Here is a 22,197-nt window from a genome sequence, read left to right on the forward strand (position 1 = left end):
GAAGGCTTGGCTGAGAGCAGTATCACTCTCCTGCTGCAACATGGCTTTGATTCCACTGCCATGTTGGGAATGATGGAGGACCATGATGTTCGCTCTGTGGCCCCTAACTTGGCCCAGGCCCGTGTTCTGTCCCGTGTGGCGCTCGGTTGCAAGGCAAGCGGTATGGTTACGCGCACCCGATCCAACAGCTTCGGCAATCGCAACGACTACTACATGCAGCCCCAGGGTTTGACCATGGACTCCAGCCTGATGCAGCAACCTCCCACCACCATGCAGACAGTGTCCCCCAGGATGGGAGAGTTTCTTGGGAGAAGACCCAACAGTGCACCCTCCCAACACCTCCTGGAGACCACCACCTACCCAGCAACACGGCCACTGACATCTGGACCTTTCCCAATAAGTTCTGGAGGATATAGCAGTGCTGTGACTCAGGGAAGACCCTTCTCCATGTACAATGCCCACACCGGTCTTGCCCTGTCTGCTCTCGGACAGCAGCCTCCACCAGCTCCGGGCACTCCTGGAGCGGCGCCCAAAACCTTCTCCGGCTCCTATTCTCCAATGGAGCTGATGAAGAGAGCACCCAACCTTCCCCTACCATCGCCAGTCGCGGCTCCAAGCCCACTTCACAGCCCCCAACTTCTTCGGAAAGGGATCAATATTGCCCCTGAGAGTTCCATTGTTCCTGCAACTTCTTGCTCAACTCTCCACTTGCAAAACCTTAACAACTCCAAGATGGTAGGACGTCGCACTGGTCCACCTGTCATAGTCTCAACCATGGCCACCACGCCTGACACAAGTAATGTCAAACCTCCCCTTTCTCACTAATTTCTTCAAACCCTTTCTCCCCCTGTCCTTATTCCTTGTTGATTTATTTATTTTTTCTGTAGGTTTTTGGAAATCTTTGAATTTTTCTGAAATTGTTTTGTCTTGGATTAGATAGCACAGTTAGATTTAATTCTGTAAATGATTGATAGATTTTTGGCATACTCCAAAAAATGAGAGTGACAGTCTTTTTGAACGGAGGAGTAGCATGTAAGATGTATCTGACAAGTTAAGCAGCTTTGCTCTGAGAGGTCTTTTTATAAATTACGCAACTATTTATACACGTATTGCAACAAGGTTGTGTCATTTGCCGGAGGGGATCCTGTCTCATCACCAAGTTGAAACATTTCTTTTGAGCAGCGCTCCAGTTATTAAGGTCAATGTTTTTTCTGGTATTTTCTTTCACTTAGTTCACTGGTCAGACTCATTTTTGAAGCAACAGCGTGCTTTGGAGTTGTTTTGTCGCTCCACATTGCTTGTTCAAAGTTTCTTGTCCAATTTAGATACTTTAATACAGGATGTTGTTTACTAGCTGTCTTTTTAATAAACTCCTCAAACGCTTTTGTACAAGACAGAGTTAGTAAATGTCTTTTTAAAAGTGTATTTCTTTGAAGCAGACTAGTTGCTGTCTATTCTATTTTACACTGTACTCTCACCTAATCGTGGGCTTAGCTGCTTTGAATCCAATTACACTAATTGGATGTATAGTTGTATAGACTATAATAGGTAGCTGTTTTTTAAAGACACTCTGTCTGTTTTAAAATTCTGATTGCATTGTAGTGCCGCAAAAAGTTCTTTCATTTATTAGTTTGCTATACTTTTAGAAACAAACTGAATCTTTCTCGCCTTAGAAGGTAAAAATGTGCTTCCATTTGCAAACTGAAGTTATTTGAAAGTACATTTCTTCTCCTCTTTACATTTTTAGAGAGTGACGGTAACGATGAAAGAAATGTTTTTCTTTTGATGGTCTCGTATCAATGCTGCTGCGTACAAAATGTATATTTTTCTTTGTTATCTACAGTGGTGTATTCTTGTTAATCACATATTCCTGGGAATATGTTAATTGTTCATCCTTCGTGGTCTCCCTGAATACATAATTATGGAGATTGAGGCGTAGAAATTGTTTGTCTCATACGAGGTTAATACAAGTGGTGTGGCAGCTTTTTATGCTCAGTTTAGTGCAAGGGTAAATTCTCCAGCAAGATATCATCTGAGTTTATGTTTATACATAAAGGCCTTAATTTCTCCCTTTTAACAAACTGATATATTTCCCTGCTGATGACAGCCGATGAGCTGAAGAAATAATTACATTTTTTAACCTTGCTTTAACACCATGTAACCCTGTGTCTTGCGTGCCTCTCTAATGGGTCTGTGGGTTGCTACACTTGTTATAGAGTAATGACTTTTATGAAGTGGCTTCCCTTCTCGTGTTGTCAAGGAAATAAGAAGCGAGATGCAAGATTCAGCGGAGGGGAGAGGAGAGGTGGGAGTGGGAAGTCCCTTTTTGAGCTTTATGCAAATACACACGGCTTTCCAAAGTCACAGTGCCCCCACTCCCTCCCACACACACACATGCACGCACACGCACAACAAACTAATTTGCATGTAGCTGACATTTGTTGCTTCAGTAACTTCATCTGATAATGGACAGCCCTTGCCGCCGATTGGAACGCATACTTCTTAATTGTCTGTTGCTAGGCAACCTAGGTTTCAGTGGTAATCAGAGGAAGCTAATTTTCACATTTAAGGAAAGGAGAAAAGGCTGCATGCAGTGTTGTGCATTTTTCTCTTCACTTGTTGTTGTTCTTTTTTCTTTTCTTTTTTTATGCCATGGGCAGTTTGGAGAAGGTGAAAATTGAGTGAAAATAATAAGATATTGCAGGGCACTTAATGAAAACATTGCTTTCTACTCTCTCTCTCTCTCTCTCTCTCTCTCTCTCTCTCTCTCTCTCTCTCTCTCTCTCTCTCTCTCTCTCTCAACAGTGCACATCTCAAGAGATTGCTTCTCATTTTTGTGCAACGGCTTTAGCACACCAGTGAAGAGCCCCTCTTATTACATGCATGGTGTTTTATGTTCAAACATGCATATTGATGAAAAGTTGACACATTATTCTTTTTTGCACCGACTGAATAAATTAGTTCTTCAAATACAAACCAGTCTTCTCTTTATCATCTTGCATCAAAGTGTACATTTACACATAGCTGCTCAGGCATCCACATTTCCATACTGTCAAATTATTTTATTTTTGTTATTCTCAAAGCAAAGATGTGAGCTGCAGTGAAGTCGGTGGCTCCTTAAAATATGTATGTAAAAGGTGCAGGTGGGAGGGCCCTGCCTGTGTACTCCTCTCTGCTGGGCGCTGTCTTGGTTGGCTAAAGCCATAAGTAGTGTTAATAATGGCATTAAACGGTTGAGTCGAGCTTAGTTGCAACAGTTCCCTTCCACCCAAAGTACGGAGAGCGCCTTGCAGCACTGGCATTGGCTATGGAGTTGTCTGTCAGTAGCATCCCACAGAGCAGCACAGGTGGGTAAACCTAACTTTGATGTCACGTGAAGCAGAATAGCCAACCCGCTAGTTAGAGACGTGACTGGCTAGCAGCCTGCATCGTGTGCGTACTCTGTAGATTAACTAAGGTGGACGCCTGCGTGTTGTCCACAAATGCCAGCACGTGGATTGCTTGTGGAGATAATCCACAGAAGCTCTTCAGCTGTACTTTTCTGGGCTGGAGAATTAGGAGGCGGTGATGTGTTTGGCAGGGGGCGGGGCAGGCTTGTAGTTAACAGGAAGGAGAGACACCAAGACTTGGCAACAGCCTGTTGTAGCCATATGGGATGTGTCAAGTTGACGTGTTCACCTGTATAAGTCTGCTCTCTTGCTGCCACTGTACCCAGGTTGTATCCGGTCTTTTCCTGGGAGGTTAGTCAAAACATGACAGATCCCTCCCCCCCCTTTTTTTTTATAGGAAGCCATCAGGTGCTGCTGACAGTTATGTAACCTTCCAGTACATTACTCCCCTGGGAGCTTGAATGGGATTTTAATTTCCCTGCCTTTTTTTATTTGGAAGGACATCCACGAGGATGCATGCCTAATTTGCTCATCTGACCTTGGCAAAACTTCTTCGTTCAGATGTGTGACATTGATTTCAGTGTGCGCTCCTTGGCGATTTTCCACTGCCTTGTCAGAAAGAGACATGTGCGTCGACTTAGTTTCTGGACACGCCTGTGTTATGTGCGTGTTTCAGACACAGGGTAGTGTCTGTCTCTTTGACTGTGTGAGGCCGCTTTGATTTAGTGCCTATGCTGCCTCAAATGCATCACTCCAAAGTGTGTCTTGTGATATATGGACATGTGGATGACACACAATGCCGCAGCCCCCCCGCTTTCCTATCACACATATACACAGACCACAGATGTCCCTCTCTCAGCAGCAGGAAGTGTTTGTCTCCATTGGAGGCCGGCTGGATGTGACAGCAGGACATCGGGACAAGACCTTAAGTTTCCTGTCTCTTTCTTCCTTTTGACTTGCACCATTTACTGAGCAAATGCAATGAGAAAGTCAGGGCAGCGATACTGTGATCATTGTTTCAGCGTTTCAAATTAAAGTCTTAAGCTGTAAGGCTGCGTGTTGATGTTTGTACTTGGTGAACAGCGTAAGACTCGTAATCCTTTTCGTACGCGTTACCCCAATTTTACATCCACTGGAGCAGTGCCCGGTTAAAACGTGCCTGTTTGGAACGGTTGACTGCCTGGCATACGGTATTGGTGCTTGCAGCTTTCTCGAACAGCCAGGTGAAACAACGTGAATCCTCCACTGTGCACTTTCTTGGTTCCTGATTGATAACACCTGCCACGACCTAGCTGAATCCCTGAGCAACACTAGAGTATCCCAGCACGCCATTCAACAGTGTAAAAGTTGATTATGGCCACTGCGGATAATGCTTGTGATTCCACCAAGCATTTCAAAAGAATCCCAGAAGTGTCTTTCTCCACTCCACTGCTCATGTGCCTGACGATTGAGTTGATTCTTTTATTTTTTGCTGTAATTGATTATGGTCTAATTTTACGCTACCTGTCTAGGAATAGGCTGAGAATTAGAGTGAGGAAATCCTACTGTGTGTGTGTGTGTGTGTGCGTAAAGAGTGCTATATATATATGTTTCTGTGGGGATGCTACTATACAGGCATCACATGTCAGTGTGAGTCTGTCATCCTCACTAATCCCTCTGATATGAATGAGTGGAGACAGACAAGAGGTTTCAGCTCGCATGCATCGGTCAGGGGTTATTAGAAGGAATGTAGCTGTATACTAATCAGTCTCACCGGGCTCTAGCATTAATACCGCACAACAGCACGTGTATGCATGGATGCGCTCTATCTATGCAAACTATGCCTATTCAGGGTGAAACCAAAACGTATACAATAGGTTGACGGCTTACCGCGTCATTGGAACGCTGAACAGCATTGAGACCAGCTCACGGCAGTAACGCGGCACGCAGCGGCGAGTGCCGTGTGTACCGGCATGTCACTGACTTGTAGCCTGTTGCTGAGACGCTCGTCCTGTGAACACAGCGTCATTATTGGAGTTGTTTCCAGCAATTTGAATTTCAAATGAAACGGTGACCGTGATGTTAAAGGGCTGACTTCCAGCGTTAATTTGAGTGTCTCCACACGCCAGAGGAACCGGTGTAGAAAGTGTAGCCCCTTCGTGTTCATTGATTCCTTATTTTAGGGTGCAGACAAGTTATCAAGAAAATGAATGAACTCATCCCATTATAATTGTATTATTATTATTTAATATATTTATTTAGTTTCCCCACAAAAAAAATCCTCTGACATGTCTGCATGTAGCAGGTCGGATTAATTGTCCTCAAATTTGGGACCTATGAAGAATAATGTCTATGAGGTGTGCACTGTGAACACCTGTGGAAGTTGAAAGACAGGACTTTAACCTCAAAGTCGGGGCTTGATTTCAAATGTAATTTGCTGAAGTGCAAATGGGGAAAATGTTTACACTGCTACGTTTGCTGCTCTGATGCTGTTAAAGGCCGCTGCTCACCTCTTTCTTAAATGCTTATCTGCGCGCAGTCCTTCTGTCATGTGTCTCCAGTTTCCCGAGAACCTGGTAAATGTTACATGAACTATCCGCCGCTCCATCTCCACTCGGCCTCTGTATTGTTTGTGTCCCCAGGGAAATATGGCCAGGAAAATCTATTTTTCCACTGCAGTAGTTTTTTTTTTTTTCCTCAACAAAAAAAAAAGTGTTGTCGAGCCTCTTCCCCATCTCTCCCGCGCCACCCCCTCACCCCTCCCTCGGCGCCTTCTCATGGTTGATCTTTCCAAACCATCGGTTGCGTTCACAGAGGGATTAATGGTTTCTGTGAAGCCAGCCAACCCGTGGAGGGAACGGAGCCTTCGAGCGAATGAGGAACAGCTGGTCTCCCTCTGCTTATGACAGCTTGAGAGTGTGTGTTTGTGTGTGTGTGTGTGTGCGTGTGTGCGATAGGAGCAGCTGACCTCTGCCACAGGGTCAGAAGTGCCGTCCCTGGTCTGAAAGTGGGCCTTGAGTCGTAGGTGTTCTCCCATCTACTGGACTGCTGTTAATGAATAATGGGTCTTTAAAAGTGTGATGAGTTTGCAACTTGAGAGAGGGAGTTTTCTTTTGCAGGTATTCGTGATCCATGTGAGAGACAAAGTTCCATCGGTTTGTGACGTTTGAAGTTTTTCTGAATTCCCTGAAAAAAATACGTAGAGTGCACTTTTCAACAGAGCATCTTGTTCTGCACGTGTTTATTTGAAGATGAAAAGGGTCCGACATTTGAATTGACATGACCGAAAGTAATAACCATACTGAAAAAGTAATGAATTAACTGGCTTAACATGCTCCTTAACAGGCCTAAAGGTCACTGCTAAGCGCTAATGGCGAGAGTGTGTGCGTGCATGTGTGTGTCTGTGTCTGTGCGTGCTTATCATGACATGTTATGATTGGTGAGTAAAATCTTTCCACTATTTCGGGAGAGCGCACAGTAATGTTTATTCTACTACCGGCCTCCTCCATCCCGTTTTGTTTACAGGATGGCGACGATGTGGGCTCGCTGCTCGCGCTGTAAGAATGGCAGCACTTTGATATAATCTCCCCAATTATCTGTCGTCAATTCTGCCGCATATTATTCCTCTCTCCCGCGGCAGCTGGGGAGGAGATTGGTTTTGTGCATGTCCAACGACAACAGCTGCATCCACTAAAACAGACAACTACCTCTGCACACCTCCCCATTTCTCCTTCTTTCTTTTTTTTTGTCTCCCTCCCCCTCTTCCTCTCTCACTCAGTGGTGGGCAGGTCACCCTGAATTATTCATCAGTGTGAAATGAAAAAGCTCATGGATATTGAATATCCCCTCTGAAGTGGTGGCCAACCTTGTGTGTGTGTTTTTTTTTTTCTTCTTCTCTTCCTTTTTTTTTTTGCAGCTGAAAGGAGTAAAGAGCGGCCTGGATCTCATTGCCAGGGTATTTCAAAGGTTAACCGATTGCTTTACCTCTCGCGCACATTCACTTTCTTCACGGCCCATGGCCGGTGATGAGGGGTTGGAGAGAGATGGGGAAACGCAGAGGATGAAGAACATAAAGAGTGAGATAAAGAGGAGATGAAAGAATAGAATAAAGAGTTTGAACAGTAAGCTGTGTTCCTATTGGAAGAACTTGACCACCCCATGGGCTACCTCATTGTGGCGCTGACCTCTAGTCGCGTGTTGTGAGGCCCGTTCCTTCCTGGAACGACCGCGCCTGTGGTCGGTTGCGGTCGTCCTGATCGACCGGTTGTCATTAGTTTCCCATGCGGCCCACTGTGTTCCTCCATTGTCCGCCTGCCTGGTCTTTTGTCCTGTGGTTTGATCTGCGGCCCACGCTGCAAATCAATGCTACTAGTTGCCATTCATTCAGCTCCGCAGCCAACAAACACAGCAGGGACCCTCAGAACATCTCCCATGTGAGAGCACATGAAATAGGCAGCAAGGATAAGTGGGGGGAAATCCATCAAGCTTTAGTTGTTTTTAGTTGTTTTTCACAGCTTTAGGACATTTTGGTCACATTAGAATATTTGTGTGTACACATTTTCCCTGACAATTGTCTAGCAAGCACGCTGAATGCTGTTTCCCCGAATTGCAGAAACTTAAAAGAGCTTTCTTTTATGCCAGAGAGCAGATGCTAAGATAATGAATACATTAAATAAATAAAAACTACTCAAGGGGCAAGCCCCATCTCCGCTGTTCGGTATGTTGTACATGCTAATAGGACATGGAGTGTTTTATTCGTTCAATAATATCCGAGAGAACAGTGCAGCATTAACCCCGCGTCGCTCCCGTTGGCCATTAGGTTGCAACTACCCTGTACCCTTTCAGTCATTACAGTCCATTTTCCTCCCGTCCCAATTTGTACTGCAGCAAAGACAATTACTCAGGAATCCTTTTAAGAGTATTCCCAAGCCGTACAAAGACCAAGCAGCCAAAGCTTTAACTGGCTAACCTTTTCCAAAAGTATTCTTAACAGAGTTGTAATGACTGACAATGGAGAGATGCAGATGGAGGGTTCAGCTATTACATTTTTCCGAGGACTAAAACGAGTCGAATGATTTGTGCTCCAGTAAATGTTTTTGAGGCTCTGCATTCGTTTCGTGCTTGTTTGCGAGAATCCTGTCACTTGCAGGTAATTGCGCTTTAGCTCAAGCGAAATGCACACAGGAAGCGGGGCAGCCTCGGCGTAGCTCGGAGGTGTCGGGTGTTTCGGGCGTTCGTATCGTGTGAACGGAACGCAAACTCCAGTTACAGGGGGTTTGGGGATATGGTGGGTGGCGGGGAAGGGGTCTGCTCTGCCAGAGAGTGTGGAATATCATCTGTCTTGGTTGGAGCGAGGTAGATGAGGAGGTGGGCGGGAGTTTCTTTCCAGAGGGTGTAGGAGATGAAGCCGGCGGGAGGTTATGAGCATGAAAATGGCTGTAACTCTTTAGCAAAGTGAGCTTTAAAAGGCTGTAAGTGAACACCTCATAGTGTGTGATGGCTGACTCCTGGCTGACAAGACCCCGCGACCCTGGTGTATTTATCGTAATGGAGTACAGCTGGGCCGTAGCTTCGATGGGTTAATGGCCATGTGACAGCTTTTGGCGGGGTGGGGAGGGGGGAACGGAGCAGAGTGGGAGTTATTGTGTGTGTGTGTGTGTGTGTGCGCATGCATTTTATTTACTCGTGCACTCTACTGAATGGCACGCAGGGGCCACACTTGGGAGGGCGGGACTCGCTGCTGCGTCTCCACTCTCTCTGCCAGGCCAGATGGCTCCTGTCACTGAGAGAGGAGGAGGAGCGATGGAAGGAAAAGGGGGAAGGAGGGAGCCCTGAGTCGCCCTTAACAGCGCCAGAGTGGCCCGTCCCCAGAGCCACCACATCTGGAGACAGCCTGCAGCTGGCTCACCCCATTTCCTCCGTCCTCGTCCCTTTCCCACTTGGCGCGAGTTCACTTTCTCACTGTGTTTTTCCAGATGGGGGGAAGGAGGAGGAGGAGGAGAAGGAGGAGGAGGGGGGTGGGTAGTGTCGGTTTGTGCCCATATTTCAGCAACTTTAGTGTGTCTCTGCAGGGGGGAGGGGCAAGAGGGAATGAATGAAGGAGGGATAAGAAGAGGAGGAGGTTGTGGCGGCGGAGGCATGAAAGCAAAGCAAAATGTATTTTATGACTACACCAGCCTCTGAGAGTTGTGGGTTTTGTATTTATGATATTTCTTTTTTTTTATTCCTCCCCGAGTAAAAAGGCAGAGTGAAAATGTCCGTTTTTCTTCCTTCGCTGTTGCTGCAACTGATCCAGAGGCCACATGGGGGCTGTTCCTACCTGTAAAATAAAACCTGCTCCCCCCCCCCCGGTCCTCCAATAAAATGCACTCATTTGCATTCCCGTGCTGTGATTTAGCCTCTGTCTCGTTTCTCTTACACTATCTCCCTGTCCCTCATCTCGGCATCTTTTCAGCCCTGGTCCTCACGGTTCCACAGGGATTGGAACGTGGGAGGGGAAGAGAGGAGGGGAGGCAGAGAAAACAAAAGCAGAGTGGCAGTGTTGACTCAGGGTTGTTATCTGGACCGCTGCTAAGGGGGTGGGGGCTCTTGTGTATGTGTATGTGTGTGTGTGTGAGAGAGAGAGTGTGTGTGTGTGTGAGGGTGTGTGTTTGCAAACATGCCTGGGGGCGTTATTTACCCTGGCTGCCGCTGCCACGACAGGTGCCTCTCAGTGGATAAACCTGGGCCTCCTAAATAAATATTCACCTTGGGGAAATTAGACTTGCGTCACCAAAAACTACACTACTTCTGCTTATTGCTCACTCTCTCCATCTCTGGACCAAGAATGTCCAGTTCATCTTGCTCCCACTGTTGGATGTTTTTAATGCAGGAAACGGGTAAACTTGTTATCAGTTATCAGCAAGTTGTACAACGACTGCGTCACTCGCAGCTTGTTTCGGGTTTAAAGTTCTTAAACTAAGTTGTTGAGCGAACAAATACACCTGATGGCTGAGATGATAATGTATTATTCATCCACTGTGCATGAGGTGTGGAGTGGGCAAAGAGATTGTTCGATTGCTTTTTTCAGAATCAGTGGATGAGTTGTTTAACTTGCGGAGTATTGCAGAGTGTTCCTCGTAGTTGGGTCAGGGTCAGTGTCATCTCTATGCTGTCCATCTCAGCCGAGATCGGAGAAATATCTGGCTGAGTCCTTCGCAAACCGTATAATGGAGATTAACCCAGCCAGAGCCTTCCCTCGGTGGATCCGATAGGGCTGAGCGGAAGCCTCTAGAGGCTGCATTACCCGGCACTGCCTGGAAAGGCACGGCGGCATCGGCCTCAAAAAGCCGCCGTTTAGCCCGCACACAGGACTTTGAGGTACTTCTACACTTCCAAGCAGAGGGATGAAGAGAGAAGATGCTGAGCGAGGTGTGTGTGTGTGTGTGTGTGTGTGCGCGCGCACCGTCCACACAAGGCATAAAAACAGCACTGGAATTTGGGTGAACAAGTGTAATTTATTGAACAGTAGCATCGAAGCAGCACATACTCGAGTTAAAACTACAAAAGGTCACAACCGTTGTAATACACCACAAGAGTTAAGAACGGCAAAAAAAAATCATTTAAATAATGCAAACTCAAAGAGCTGGTGTGGGTATTCTCCATCGTTCCACTGCCTCTCAGCAGAGCCCCCCTTACTGATCAGAGTCCAGCATCTGAAACGGACCCCTGAGCTTCTGGTCGTAATGTGGTCAGCTGAAGTCTCATCTCCAAGCTCCTTCTACCATCGGCTTTCTTACGATACCTTTAAGTGCTTCCGGGGGGGCTTTAACAGGCCTCTACATCCAGCGTCTTCTCAGCAGCCAACTTCCAGCGCTTCCAGGAAAAGGGCGCTTCCAGTATAATTAGGCCGGTCAAAGAAGAGGGCTCCCTCTCACACGGACTGTAGGGAGGTTCAGGCCATTTGTTGGGTCTTCCAGAGCGCTCTTGATGTCTCACTGTGAAAAAGGGAAGGGCTTTAAGAAGTCATGCAGCAGATGGGAGTGTAGACTCTGACTCTGAATTTAAAAAACTGTATTATTATGCCTCTAAAAGAAAAATGCTTCTAAAGAAAGATAGCTCAGCGGTTTCTTTGCTGACAAACCTGGATCTCATCCTTTACATTTTTTTTTACAGATTTGTACTCTTTTATGAATAAAATGACCTATTACTATACAATAAGAACAGATTGGATTACCGGTAAACAGATGTTTACCCAGATTGTACGCCCTTGTTCACACTAAAACATCCAAGAAAGGGTTGATGACCGCTCAGAAAAAGGAAACTCAAGAAGCGAGGAGAAAAGACTTTAATCCCCAAAACTAACAAGTGATGCACAAAACAAGAAAGAATCAAATATAGAATGCTTGAATTGCAAATGCTACTTTAAAAATCAGATTTTTATTAACGGATAAATTCACAGATATTTGGAGAGAAAAATAAGAACTCTATAAAAAATAAATAATGAGCTTTAAGTATTGATCAGTTTGACTTCAGGTCATCGATCAGGTTGTGTATAAGTAACTGGGCGTGTGCAGGCACAATTGATTGTGCTCACAGGTGTGGTTGTGGCTTTGCTTTATGACAACAGAGTATGTGGGGTGAACAGATGTAGCCTTCAGTACTGGTTTAGACCCAAGTCTGGCGGCTCTACATCTTAAAGAGGAAGTGTGGGGGGCCTGCTGCGCAAATCTGTTCTCATTAGTGTTTACTCGCCCCCTCCAAACATGTAACAACATGCACGTCAACTGCTGGAGTATGGAGCATATAGCTGTTTGTTTGCTACAGGCCTCTGGCTGCACGCAACCCACCCCCAATGTCCAGCTATATCTTTCCCACTGAGGACTGGATCTTTCTGGGCTCATCAGCCTCTGATTGTCAGCCAGGGCACCTGCTGGAGAGATCACAAGAATATCTTCAGGGAAGCAGGGCCCTCTAGGAATTTGCAGACTTTTGATCAGAAAAAGGATTAACACAAATTCAAACAGTCCATTGCGACGATAGAAAGATTTTGTCTTCAGATACCCACGATTATTGTTTTAATGGTGCACTGAGGTTACTGAATGGACTCAATAGATTTAAAACGCTGTTTAAAATGCAATCAATCTGGGTCAAGTAGTCACAAGAAACTCCTCGAGGGACTGAACCCTCAACAATACCTGTGAAGCAGCAGCGGTCAGATATCATCTTTAACCGACACTATTTGACCTATGGAGTTTGCAGTAATTGGTGGCAAACTCTGGTGTTCTTTGATACGCCCTCCTTTCTTTCCTTCTTCTTCTTCTTCTTCTTATTAAAATATCCCCAAACTCGCAGAGTGGCTCTGTCTTTTGAGAAGCTGTGATCTGCCACGTTCCATATTAACATATTGCTGTCAGTCGGCGCCCCCCCCTTCACTTACACATCCTCTAATGTTATTGAAGAGAGAAAGATCAGAGGGGCAGCCGTATCCCCACACTCCATCAAGAGTGTGTATTTGTGTGTGTGTGTGTGTGTGTGTGTGTGTGTGTCTGGCCGACTGGCAGGAAGTGGGGGCTGCTGCCTTTGATGGTCACACTCCCTCAGATGTGTCATTGCTACAGACGGCGTCTCGGCTGACGTGCCCCGTCTCTGCTCGTCGGGCTTTCCCCCGCTGAGAAGCAACAGCCCTGATAGTCGCCTAAACACACACATAAAAACACACTTAGAGTGGATGCACACAATTATTCTGCGGAAGAAGAAGAAAAGCAGGGAAAAGTGGCTTCACACCAGGATGCCCACCCCCTGAGCCAAAACTGCTCGGGCCGTTCCACCTTTCCACTTTACTGTCAGTGATAATCGGTTCTGGCGTGTGACCACGCCGGGCTCTTTGTCTATTGGTCGCGCCAGTCATGCTGCCGGTGAGGTGTGTGTGTGTGTGTGTGTGTGTGTGTGTGTGTGTGTGTGTGCGTCGCCGTGCTCTGGCCGTGCTGCAGAATTGCAGGGAGGCTCCGGTTACATTGTTATTCTAAACAGGGTGTTTTCAGCCGTTCGTCCTCGCAGTCATTCAGCAGAGCGATCTGTCAGTCCGCTCCCCTCCCTCCTCTTCCTCCTCTTCCTCCTCGTCCCTCCCGGGACCAAACTGTGAACTTAGCACACTCGGCTCTGATGACTTCCCTGATGGTGCAAAAAACAGCCCACTGTAATGTTATTGCTGGAGTGGCTTGAATGTTGCATTGTTCCTCTGTGTGTGTGTGTGTGTGTGTGTGTGTGTGTGTGTGTGTGTGTGTGTGTGTGTGTGTGTGTGTGTGTGTGTGTGTGTGTGTGTGCGATGGAGGGGAGAGTATGTGTATATGTCACCATTTCAATCTCTTCCCGGTAACCGGCAAAATGCCGGGGTGAGGTTGTGTTTTTTGTGTGTATGTATGTGTGTATTGAGGTGAGTTGTTGAGGTCCAGATGAAAGTGGAAAAGCAGGGGAGGAAACCAAATAATCGAGAGGCTGAGGGAGGTGATGTTGGGAGCAAACGAAAGCGTGTGTGTGTGAGGGAGAGAGAGCGCGAGAGAGAGAGAGGGGGGAGAAAGGGGGCAGGCATTTTTAAAACACTATGGAGTCCAGATCAGAAATAAAACATAAAAAAGGGGAGAAGAAGAAGAAGGAGGAGGAGGAGGGGAAAAGGGAGGAGGGATTGTGCCGTGAGTGTGTTATGTGTGCAGATTCTATGAAGTGAACGCAGCCGGGGAGTAAATTGTGCGAGCCCAGAGAGCTCAGCTCTGCATGTTCAAGCTGGCACTTTTGATTTAGACAGATTTTTTTTTTCTTCTGTCGCAAGATCTTTTTTCTTTTTCTTCTACCTCTCCTGGTGTATTATCTGCTAAGACAAAGGCAGGAGAAAAGAGCTAAAGAGAGAGAGGGAGAGACCCACAGTGAATAGATGTTGCGCAGCTGACAGCAGAGGAAGCGGCAGAGAGAGTTTCCAGCCATCACGCTCCCCGACCGCAGCCTTTTCTTCCTGGGAGATTAAAAAAAAAAGAAGGACAAAAGCATCTCCTCCCCACCTTCTCCAACCCGCTACCATCCGATCACCAGCCTGCACGCCGCTGGTGTATGGTGCTTTTCTCTCAGCCCTCAAAGGCATGGACTGAAGATGATGCAGCCGGGGGCTTAGTGAGACATCGCTCCGCAAAAACCCCTTCCCCTCACCAACAGGGCCAGACCAAGAGGAGCAACTCGGGGGGAGGAGGGAAGGGGGGGGTTGAAGGAGTGGAGGAGGAAGAGGAGGTGGAGAAGAAGGGAGAAGAGGAGAGAGAGAAGGGGGAGGGGGGTCGCCCTCCTTGGATTATTGCGGAGGGTCTTCCAATTCCCTTTTTTGTATATTTTATTTTAATTTTTTACCCTCCCGACTCGCCTCAATCATCTTCTGTTTTCGCTGCGATGCGTAGTTAAGACGAAGAATGTGGAGACAACATTTTCCAGGCAAGCCGCATGTTTCCTGTTTTCTTTTCTGGATGTCTAATAAAGTCTGGCATGTGGGAGGGAGGTAGGTGGATGGGGAGAGGTGGGGGAGTGTGGAATAGAGGAGGGGGGAGTGAGAGTGTAGGTGTGGGGAGGGGACTGGGGGTGTGTGTGTGTGTGTGTTGTGTGGTGTGGTCGGTAAGGTAAGGTAGGCAAGTAGTCCAAAATGTAGTCGTTTTGAGGTCTGTGCTGCTGCACTTGGCGCCGTGTTTTTTTGCTTCCTCTGCAGTCTTGGGCTCGGAGCGCTCTCCGTAGCTCGGGGCAACAGCAAAGAATAAAAGAGCGGGAAAAGGAGAGGGAGGGGAGTGGGGTTGGGGGGGGGGAGGTCCGGCTTGGTTGTGCCATGGATGCTGTTGACACCCGCTTTTGTCCCGAGTGTGGGCCCCCGGCCGCCCATGCACACAGAGGGTACCATTTAAAACAGGCGTGCGCTCATTTTCTTGGCAGGGGATGGATTGGCGTGGCGGGCAGCCGGGTGGTGACAGGGGTGGGGCACTGGCAGTGCAGGACAAGTAGCCTTTGTGTGCTACTTTTGGGGAAGTGAAGGGAGGGAAGGGCAGGGAGGAGGCTGCCAACAAAGGGTGCTTATACCCCCACCCACCCTCACCCTCTTTACCCCCTCTCTTTACCCACTACAACTCATGCAGTGACCTCGTGCTGTCACAGGCAGATCGGTTTGTGTGTGTTTATGGCAGGTTTTGTGTGTGTATGTGTGTAAGAGGGAGGAAAGTAGTAAATGAGTAATTGAGCCTCAGTAAACCAGGAGTACAGGCTCTGGCAGAGTGCCATATGAAAAAGGGAGGAAACTCCAGTAAGGAAAACAAAGTGTTGTTAGACCCAACGGCACATCTGTGCGTTGTGCCAAACTTCTCCGTTACTCCAGTCCTTGGCAGCTTCCTGGCAGCCCGCCAAGGTTGTGTGTGTGGGTTCCTATTCATTTGTTGCCACAGCCATGCAAGTGCATTCCTGTTGTGTCCTCGTTTTCAAGCGGAAATCTCACTTTGCCGTTGCAACTCGAACAAGTACGGCGCACGTTATTGCACACATTGTGCGTGATGAGGGTTGAGGTTGAAAGCTTTTTGTTGAATGTGAATATAGTTTAGAATCTTCTCATAAAATCAATTTGTAAGGAGCTAATGTTGGTGTATTTACTTTTTTTTGCGCACCTTTCTTTTTCTAGAGCTATTGAAAGTCCCAATTCATAGCGATTAAGTAGATACACTTAAATTATTCATGAAAGTTTAACCGGAAAATGGAAGAAACTACTGAAACTGATGGAATGCTACTCACTACTCTCTTTGGTCATGCTGAACTGCAACACCACAGCATTTACTCAAAAATGTAGCGTGATGCCAACGTCTTTTCTTTCTTTTCTTCTTTCTTTAATAAACTGTCTTTGGCCCGAGGAAAAAATACCAAATTGCAGCGAGCACATTAGCCAGACAACAGCCGAATTCTGTTTGGCCTTCGGGCAAGTTACTCAGAGAATTAGCGTTAATTCGCTACGGCCGATACAATCAACTGGCAGTGACATTTGCCATTTTAAACGGTACAAATCATCAGTGACGACTTATTATCAAAAGCCATCGACTTGAATGTTTTGTAGATTCCTTTTTGCTTATACAAAAAAAGACACAACAATTGGATTTGTAACCCCGCACCTCTCCGGGCATGTTCCTCACCCACACACAGCATCCTCCTGTTGGCCTGGCTGCCGGTGTTAACAAGGCTTTGTGGCTCATGTGTCAGCACGGTGCAGCTCAGTAAATGGCCGTAACTGTTGGCGTTCGGCAGCAGCACCCAGCTTTGTTGTCGAGAAGGAGCCACCTGCAAACAGCAGCTCACTGCGTTGTTATTTTCCTCCCTTTCTGACCGCAACACAGCCCGTCCCCGTTCCTTTCTGGTCCCTCTTCCCCTCACGGAGGCAATACAACACCAGCAGCAGAGGCCAGCGGTAGGAAGAAACTCCTCGCTCCCTTCCCCACATAATGGAAACTCTGGCCTCATCTCCCGTTGCGCCGCTCTGCTGCGTCCCGCTGCCAGACTCTGACTAAGTGTTGCTGGCTCGGGAACCGCAGCCTCCAAGCTCGGTTCGGGTTCCACAAGTATTTCTCTACAGGAATGATTAGAATTAAAATGCTGATGACTGAGAGCGATGGGAGGAAAGGCCTCATTTTTATTAATGTTAGTAAGCAATCAAGCATTTTTCACTGGAGACCTAGATTTCCAAAATACTTTTCATCGCGACCCAGTTCTCATTTTTGACGACTGTTTTGTGAACAATGTACTGCTTTTACACGGAGAACTGAGCTCACCACCTTTTAGCACTGGGACTTGAGAGAGCATTTTAGGAATATAATATCAAGCATTGGAAAGCATCTTGAAACCCACATTATACATCTTTCTGAGGATTCTTTTAGAAATCATTGTGTGGTACTTTTACACCGCTGTCACAAAAGTATGATTCAGGGTTTTGCTTATTACATATTTCTAGTGTAAATCTATTGAAGTTGAGGAGGCTGCAGTGTTTAAACGTCTCATTGGGAGATAATAAGAATATAAAAATGTAGAGCAAGTGAGATGTGGGTCTAAATTGAACTATTTGGGATTATTTGTCAGATTAAATAAGAAAACAATACTCTGAGTTTTTGCTTACTTGTGACAGGGATTTGTTGATTTGGGATTTTTTTTTTAAGGCATGCAATTATTTTATAAATAATTCGTTAATGATGAAAATTAGTTGCAGCCCTAGATCTGACAGTATATTAGCAGAACGTGAGTGTGCGTCTGCGTGTGTGTGTGTGTGTGTGTGTGTGTGTGTGTGTGTGTGTGTGTGTTACGTGCATTTATTCCTTTGGCAGGTAAACCCGCGACAACAGCTGCCTTTCTCAGTGAATATGTACTTGTCCCAAATCTCTCTCTCACACACACACACACTCACACACACTCTCACATTCGCAGCCTGGCAACAGTTTAGCAACAAGCAGAGGAAGTGAAAACACAGAGGAAAGGAAATGAGGGGGATTAATTAATGGAGGAGTGAAATTAAGAGCACTCTGCCTCCTGCGGTTCTCACGTGACCCCCCCAGCACTCCACAGCTCCCTGCCCTCAATGTGCACGTTGGTCCACATTTGATGCGCCGTATGCATCACATTGACATATCAACATCGGGAGAAACGGTTCTGAGAAGGAAGTATTGTGCAGCGGTTCTGGTTAAGACCGGTTCGATGTGCATGCTGTCAGTTTACCACAGAGGGAGTGTCGCCTGTCACCTCCCTGCTTCCCTTGCCCGAATACATCATCTCCTCTCCATCAAAATCAGCAGAGTGAAAATCAATCTGTCACACACACACACACAAATACACACTCCGGCTCATAGAAAGACAGAGCGAGAGGGAGGGATGGGATGGGAAGGGAAGAAACTGATAGAAAAGGAGGAGACGGAATGACAGTTGAGGTGAAAGGATGACAGAGAAAGGAGGAGCAGTGATTACAGCTGAGGAATGATCGGCAGAGGTGGTGGTGGTGGTGGTGGGGGGGTGGACATTTACGTGAAGAGAGAGATAAAGCACGGCGAAGCGGATACATGATGCGTGAACACAGATACAGAGCGAGACATCGGCAGACAGGAGGAGAGCTGTCAGAAGATGCTATCATACAGGGAGAGATCTGGGAAAATACAGCGCTGCAGACGGCGTGATGAAATGTAGCGGTGGAAGAGTCGGCGAGAAAAGGAGATTGAGAGAGTAAGAGACTGAAAGGTCAGAGAGGCAGAGAGAAACCCAGTGGATGATTCATGGAGTTCGGCCTGTCTAACTTCTGCCTCAGGGTTGGATGCAGCCTGCCAGTTACTCCTCTCCCCTACTGCTCCTCTCACCTGCACACCCACGGCTGTCTGTAATCTATATAAACCAGCACCGGTAACGTAAACCAGCCAGCAGCACTGACTCGCATGAAGCCGGGGAAAGGTTGCACTTGGTGCTCTTGGTCTTTTCTGTTCGTCAAGGACAGCCTTGAGTGCCGCAAATCTGCAATGCCTTAATCAATATATTTTTATACCACTGTGGGATGTGAAAGAGGTTGCTTGGAGCACTGAAATCTGTCAACTCCCCAGTCCTAGCGCTTAGCCTCTTCTACCTTATTGCTTTGGCTCTACTACACATTTATGAACACATTCTGTTAAACCAACCATAGGTCGCCTGCCCAGAATTAAATGGTAGTCGTAGTTAGCAACTAGCTGGTGAAAGACTGGTTGAGACCAAAATAGAGGTCAAAGGAAAGTGAATATTGGACTTATGTTCGTCAGGAGGTCTGAAGAGTTTGAGCTTTTAGCATTCAGTCACATGAATGCTCGTGTTGGTCTGAGTATGCTGGATGTGGGACTGTTTTTTAACGCGTCAGTCAGAACAACGTTTATAACCGTCTGTCAGCTCTAGTGTCCTATTCTGCTAGATTATTTTTAACATTCATTTACAATTGTAACACCGGGAAAAGCGATTCCTCATATCTGAAAAGCTAGAGTGGATGTTATGCATTTTGGGGAAATAATCCATTTCATCAGAGTTGTAGTTTTTCTTTCGACCGATTTATCAGCTGAGTTGTGCACCAACTCATGAGATGTGGTCAGGCACGACGTGCACCCGCACACACCCTCACCTCAGTTTGGTGTAATGGACTCAGCTGCCTTCATTAATATTCAACGGCCTGTCAGTTGCAGATGTGGCACAGACAGCCGAGTCGCCACGCCTCACCTTTCCCGCCGTCGTGTCACCCGTCTTCAACAGCGAGTGTGATAAGTAGGCATGGAAGCGGTGATGGTGGTGGGCTGTGGGTGAGGAGGAGGAAGAGGAGGAAGAGGAGGAAGAGGAGGAAGAGGAGGAAGAGGAGGGAGGCGTCTGTCTGTCTGTCTGTCAGGAGATGAAACATCTCCTCTGCCCTTTGCACCAAGGGTTTTAAAGGGTTCGGGGGGGGGGGCACGGGTGTTTGTGCCATTGGTTGGGTGCTGGGTGCTCTTCAGGCTAACAGGCAGTGTTTAGTCTACTTTTGTGCACGCTTGTTTTACATTTTAATTTCACTCTTCTCTGTCTGCTGTGTTTCTTCCCTTCGCTCCCCCTCCCACCTGTTGACGGCCACACAACTTTCTCAATCTTAAATCTCCTAATCTCACCTTTATCTGCTCTAATCAACCTCCTCCGCTTCAGTAATCCCCCAGAGCATGTCCCTAACGAGCCATCCTCCACCTCTCCTCTCCTTTCTCTTACTCCACCCTTCGCCTAATCTCGACTCCCCGGAGTCCGACGTCATCGTAATCTTCGGGATAACTTAAAGAGCACACAGTTACACACACCTGCGCTCACACTCGCGTGAGGTCACACACAGAGCAGCAAAACACAAGATAAGAAAGTGATGTCATGAAATCACTCAGAAGGGATCTTGCTGGTTCAGGTCTCTTCCCATGTGACCTGTTGTGTCAGCTTGGACATAAACGACTGAGAGTGAAGGTCATGACCTGTGCGGTGTTAGAGCGCTAGTACTCAGCGGGGAACGGTTTTCCTTCTCGCGTCCATCCATCCGTTGGGCCGCTTTCTGAGCCGCTCGGCGCTCAGAAGCGGCATGAATATTGATGCTCCTCTCGTGTTAACATTGCTGAAGCAGGGCTCGTAATTGTCTGTCTTCTCAGCGAGACACGTCGTCGTCAGTGGGGACGTGTGGGAAGGTCGGCCCGCTGGGGAGCTGGGCTCTTCTCGGCTCTCTTCACTTTTGAGTGAGAAAAGTGGCGAGTGGGAAGGAGAGTGAGTCGAGCGCAGACAAGAATTGCGACACGCACTTTGTCAAGTGCGCTGAAGTGCAGATGCGAGTTGGCTTGAGGGTCTGTTTCAGGCTCGCAGCGTTTTTCCTCTGACGCTCTCCATTTCAATGATGCATGGATGGCAGGGCAGCAGCGAAACTCATTTCTAAAGGTGCAGCAAGCAATTCTTCTCTTTTTTTCTTCTCTCTTCTTCTATTCCACAGCTACTGCTTCCACTCACAACGAGGCAAATGTAGGATCCTCTCCCTTGAACTGAGAAATGAGAAGTGTGTGTGTGTGTTAGTGTGAAGTTGTCATACGTACACTCTAGGGGGATTATCTTCCTGTTGTGTGTGTGAGACAGAGAGAACATGTAAAAAGGTCTCTGTGTGTCTGATCTGTTTGGAGCCATGAGGCCGAGAGGATTCCTGTAAATGAGGCTGTGGTCTAATCCAGTCCTGAGTAGATTGATCTATTGAGCAACGCTTGGTAGTTTGGAGAAGCACTTCTTCCTGCTGTATCCTAATCAACAGGAGGTCATTACCTTCGGAGTCTAGAGGAGAGTGTCACTTGCAGAATTTAGTTTAATTATTTGACTTTGCACAGTGGCCGTTTCTTCCGGTAGAGCTTGTCCTTTTGCGTTTTTAAAATATGTATTTGTATCTTTTTTTTTTAATACCCTTAATGATTATCAATCACAACTTAACTACAACATGTATAGAAAAGAAATAAATAACAATTTATGTGGCCAAACAGCAGCAGGGTCTTTTTGCTCAAACAGCTAATCTGGTAGGGGCCATTTCTTTATTTTCTTGTCCCTAAAATGATCTTCCTTCTCTTCTCCGTCTGTCTCCAGGTATTCGGCCCCAAATCATGAACGGGCCAATGCACCCGCGCCCCTTGGTGGCGCTGCTGGACGGGCGCGACTGCACCGTGGAGATGCCCATCCTGAAAGACTTGGCGACTGTCGCCTTCTGTGATGCTCAGTCCACGCAGGAGATACATGAGAAGGTAGAAAACACACACACACACTGCTCTTTACCGTCTGTGAAAGTTGATGGAGAGATGGAGCCGGTCCCTCTCTCATGGATGCCTCTTTCTTTTCCAGTCCCAGCCCTGATATGTGAAGCACGTTATGTTGGCGCCATACGCGCTTGCCAGTTAGAATATAGTGGCTTCATTATGATTTTATGTCACTTTTTGGTCCACAGCGCAATGCCTATATCAGTGCCATTGTTCTAATAGAGAGCCTTGTACGCCGGGAATGCGGTGTAATTACATTGGCTTGTAGAGGCTCTTTATTGCTTTTTATGCAGCGCAGGGGCTGCAAAACAATATATGGCCGTGGAGATGGGTATCACCCAACCGCTATCTCTCCATCTGCAGACAGAGGGAGAGTCGCTACATCTTTCCCCTCGCTGTTTTTATGAAAATGGGGCATATTAAAAACGAAGCATTTGCATAGAGATCAATTCAATCAAAGACCTTGGGCAGTGAGGAGAAGGGGGGAGCGGGTGGCTTTTTGTTTGTTTTAACACTGCCTTATCAGG

General features: G+C 47.0%; 1 protein-coding gene across 2 annotated transcripts in view; it reads left to right on the top strand.

Annotated features, from left to right (window-relative positions):
* ctbp2l (C-terminal binding protein 2, like) overlaps positions 1–22,197 on the top strand; it is a gene marked incomplete at its 5' end in the record, with an annotated part of 46,102 nt that overhangs the window by 9,090 nt on the left and 14,815 nt on the right. For both annotated transcript variants that reach the window (XM_079237443.1, XM_079237444.1), the window contains one exon: positions 21,504–21,658. In XM_079237443.1, coding sequence (XP_079093569.1) covers positions 21,504–21,658 — 155 coding nt within the window. The remainder of the gene's footprint in view (positions 1–21,503; positions 21,659–22,197) is intronic.

Source organism: Taurulus bubalis (assembly GCF_910589615.1).
Source record: "Taurulus bubalis genome assembly, chromosome: 2".
In the NCBI taxonomy this organism is placed as follows: Eukaryota; Metazoa; Chordata; class Actinopteri; order Perciformes; family Cottidae; genus Taurulus; species Taurulus bubalis.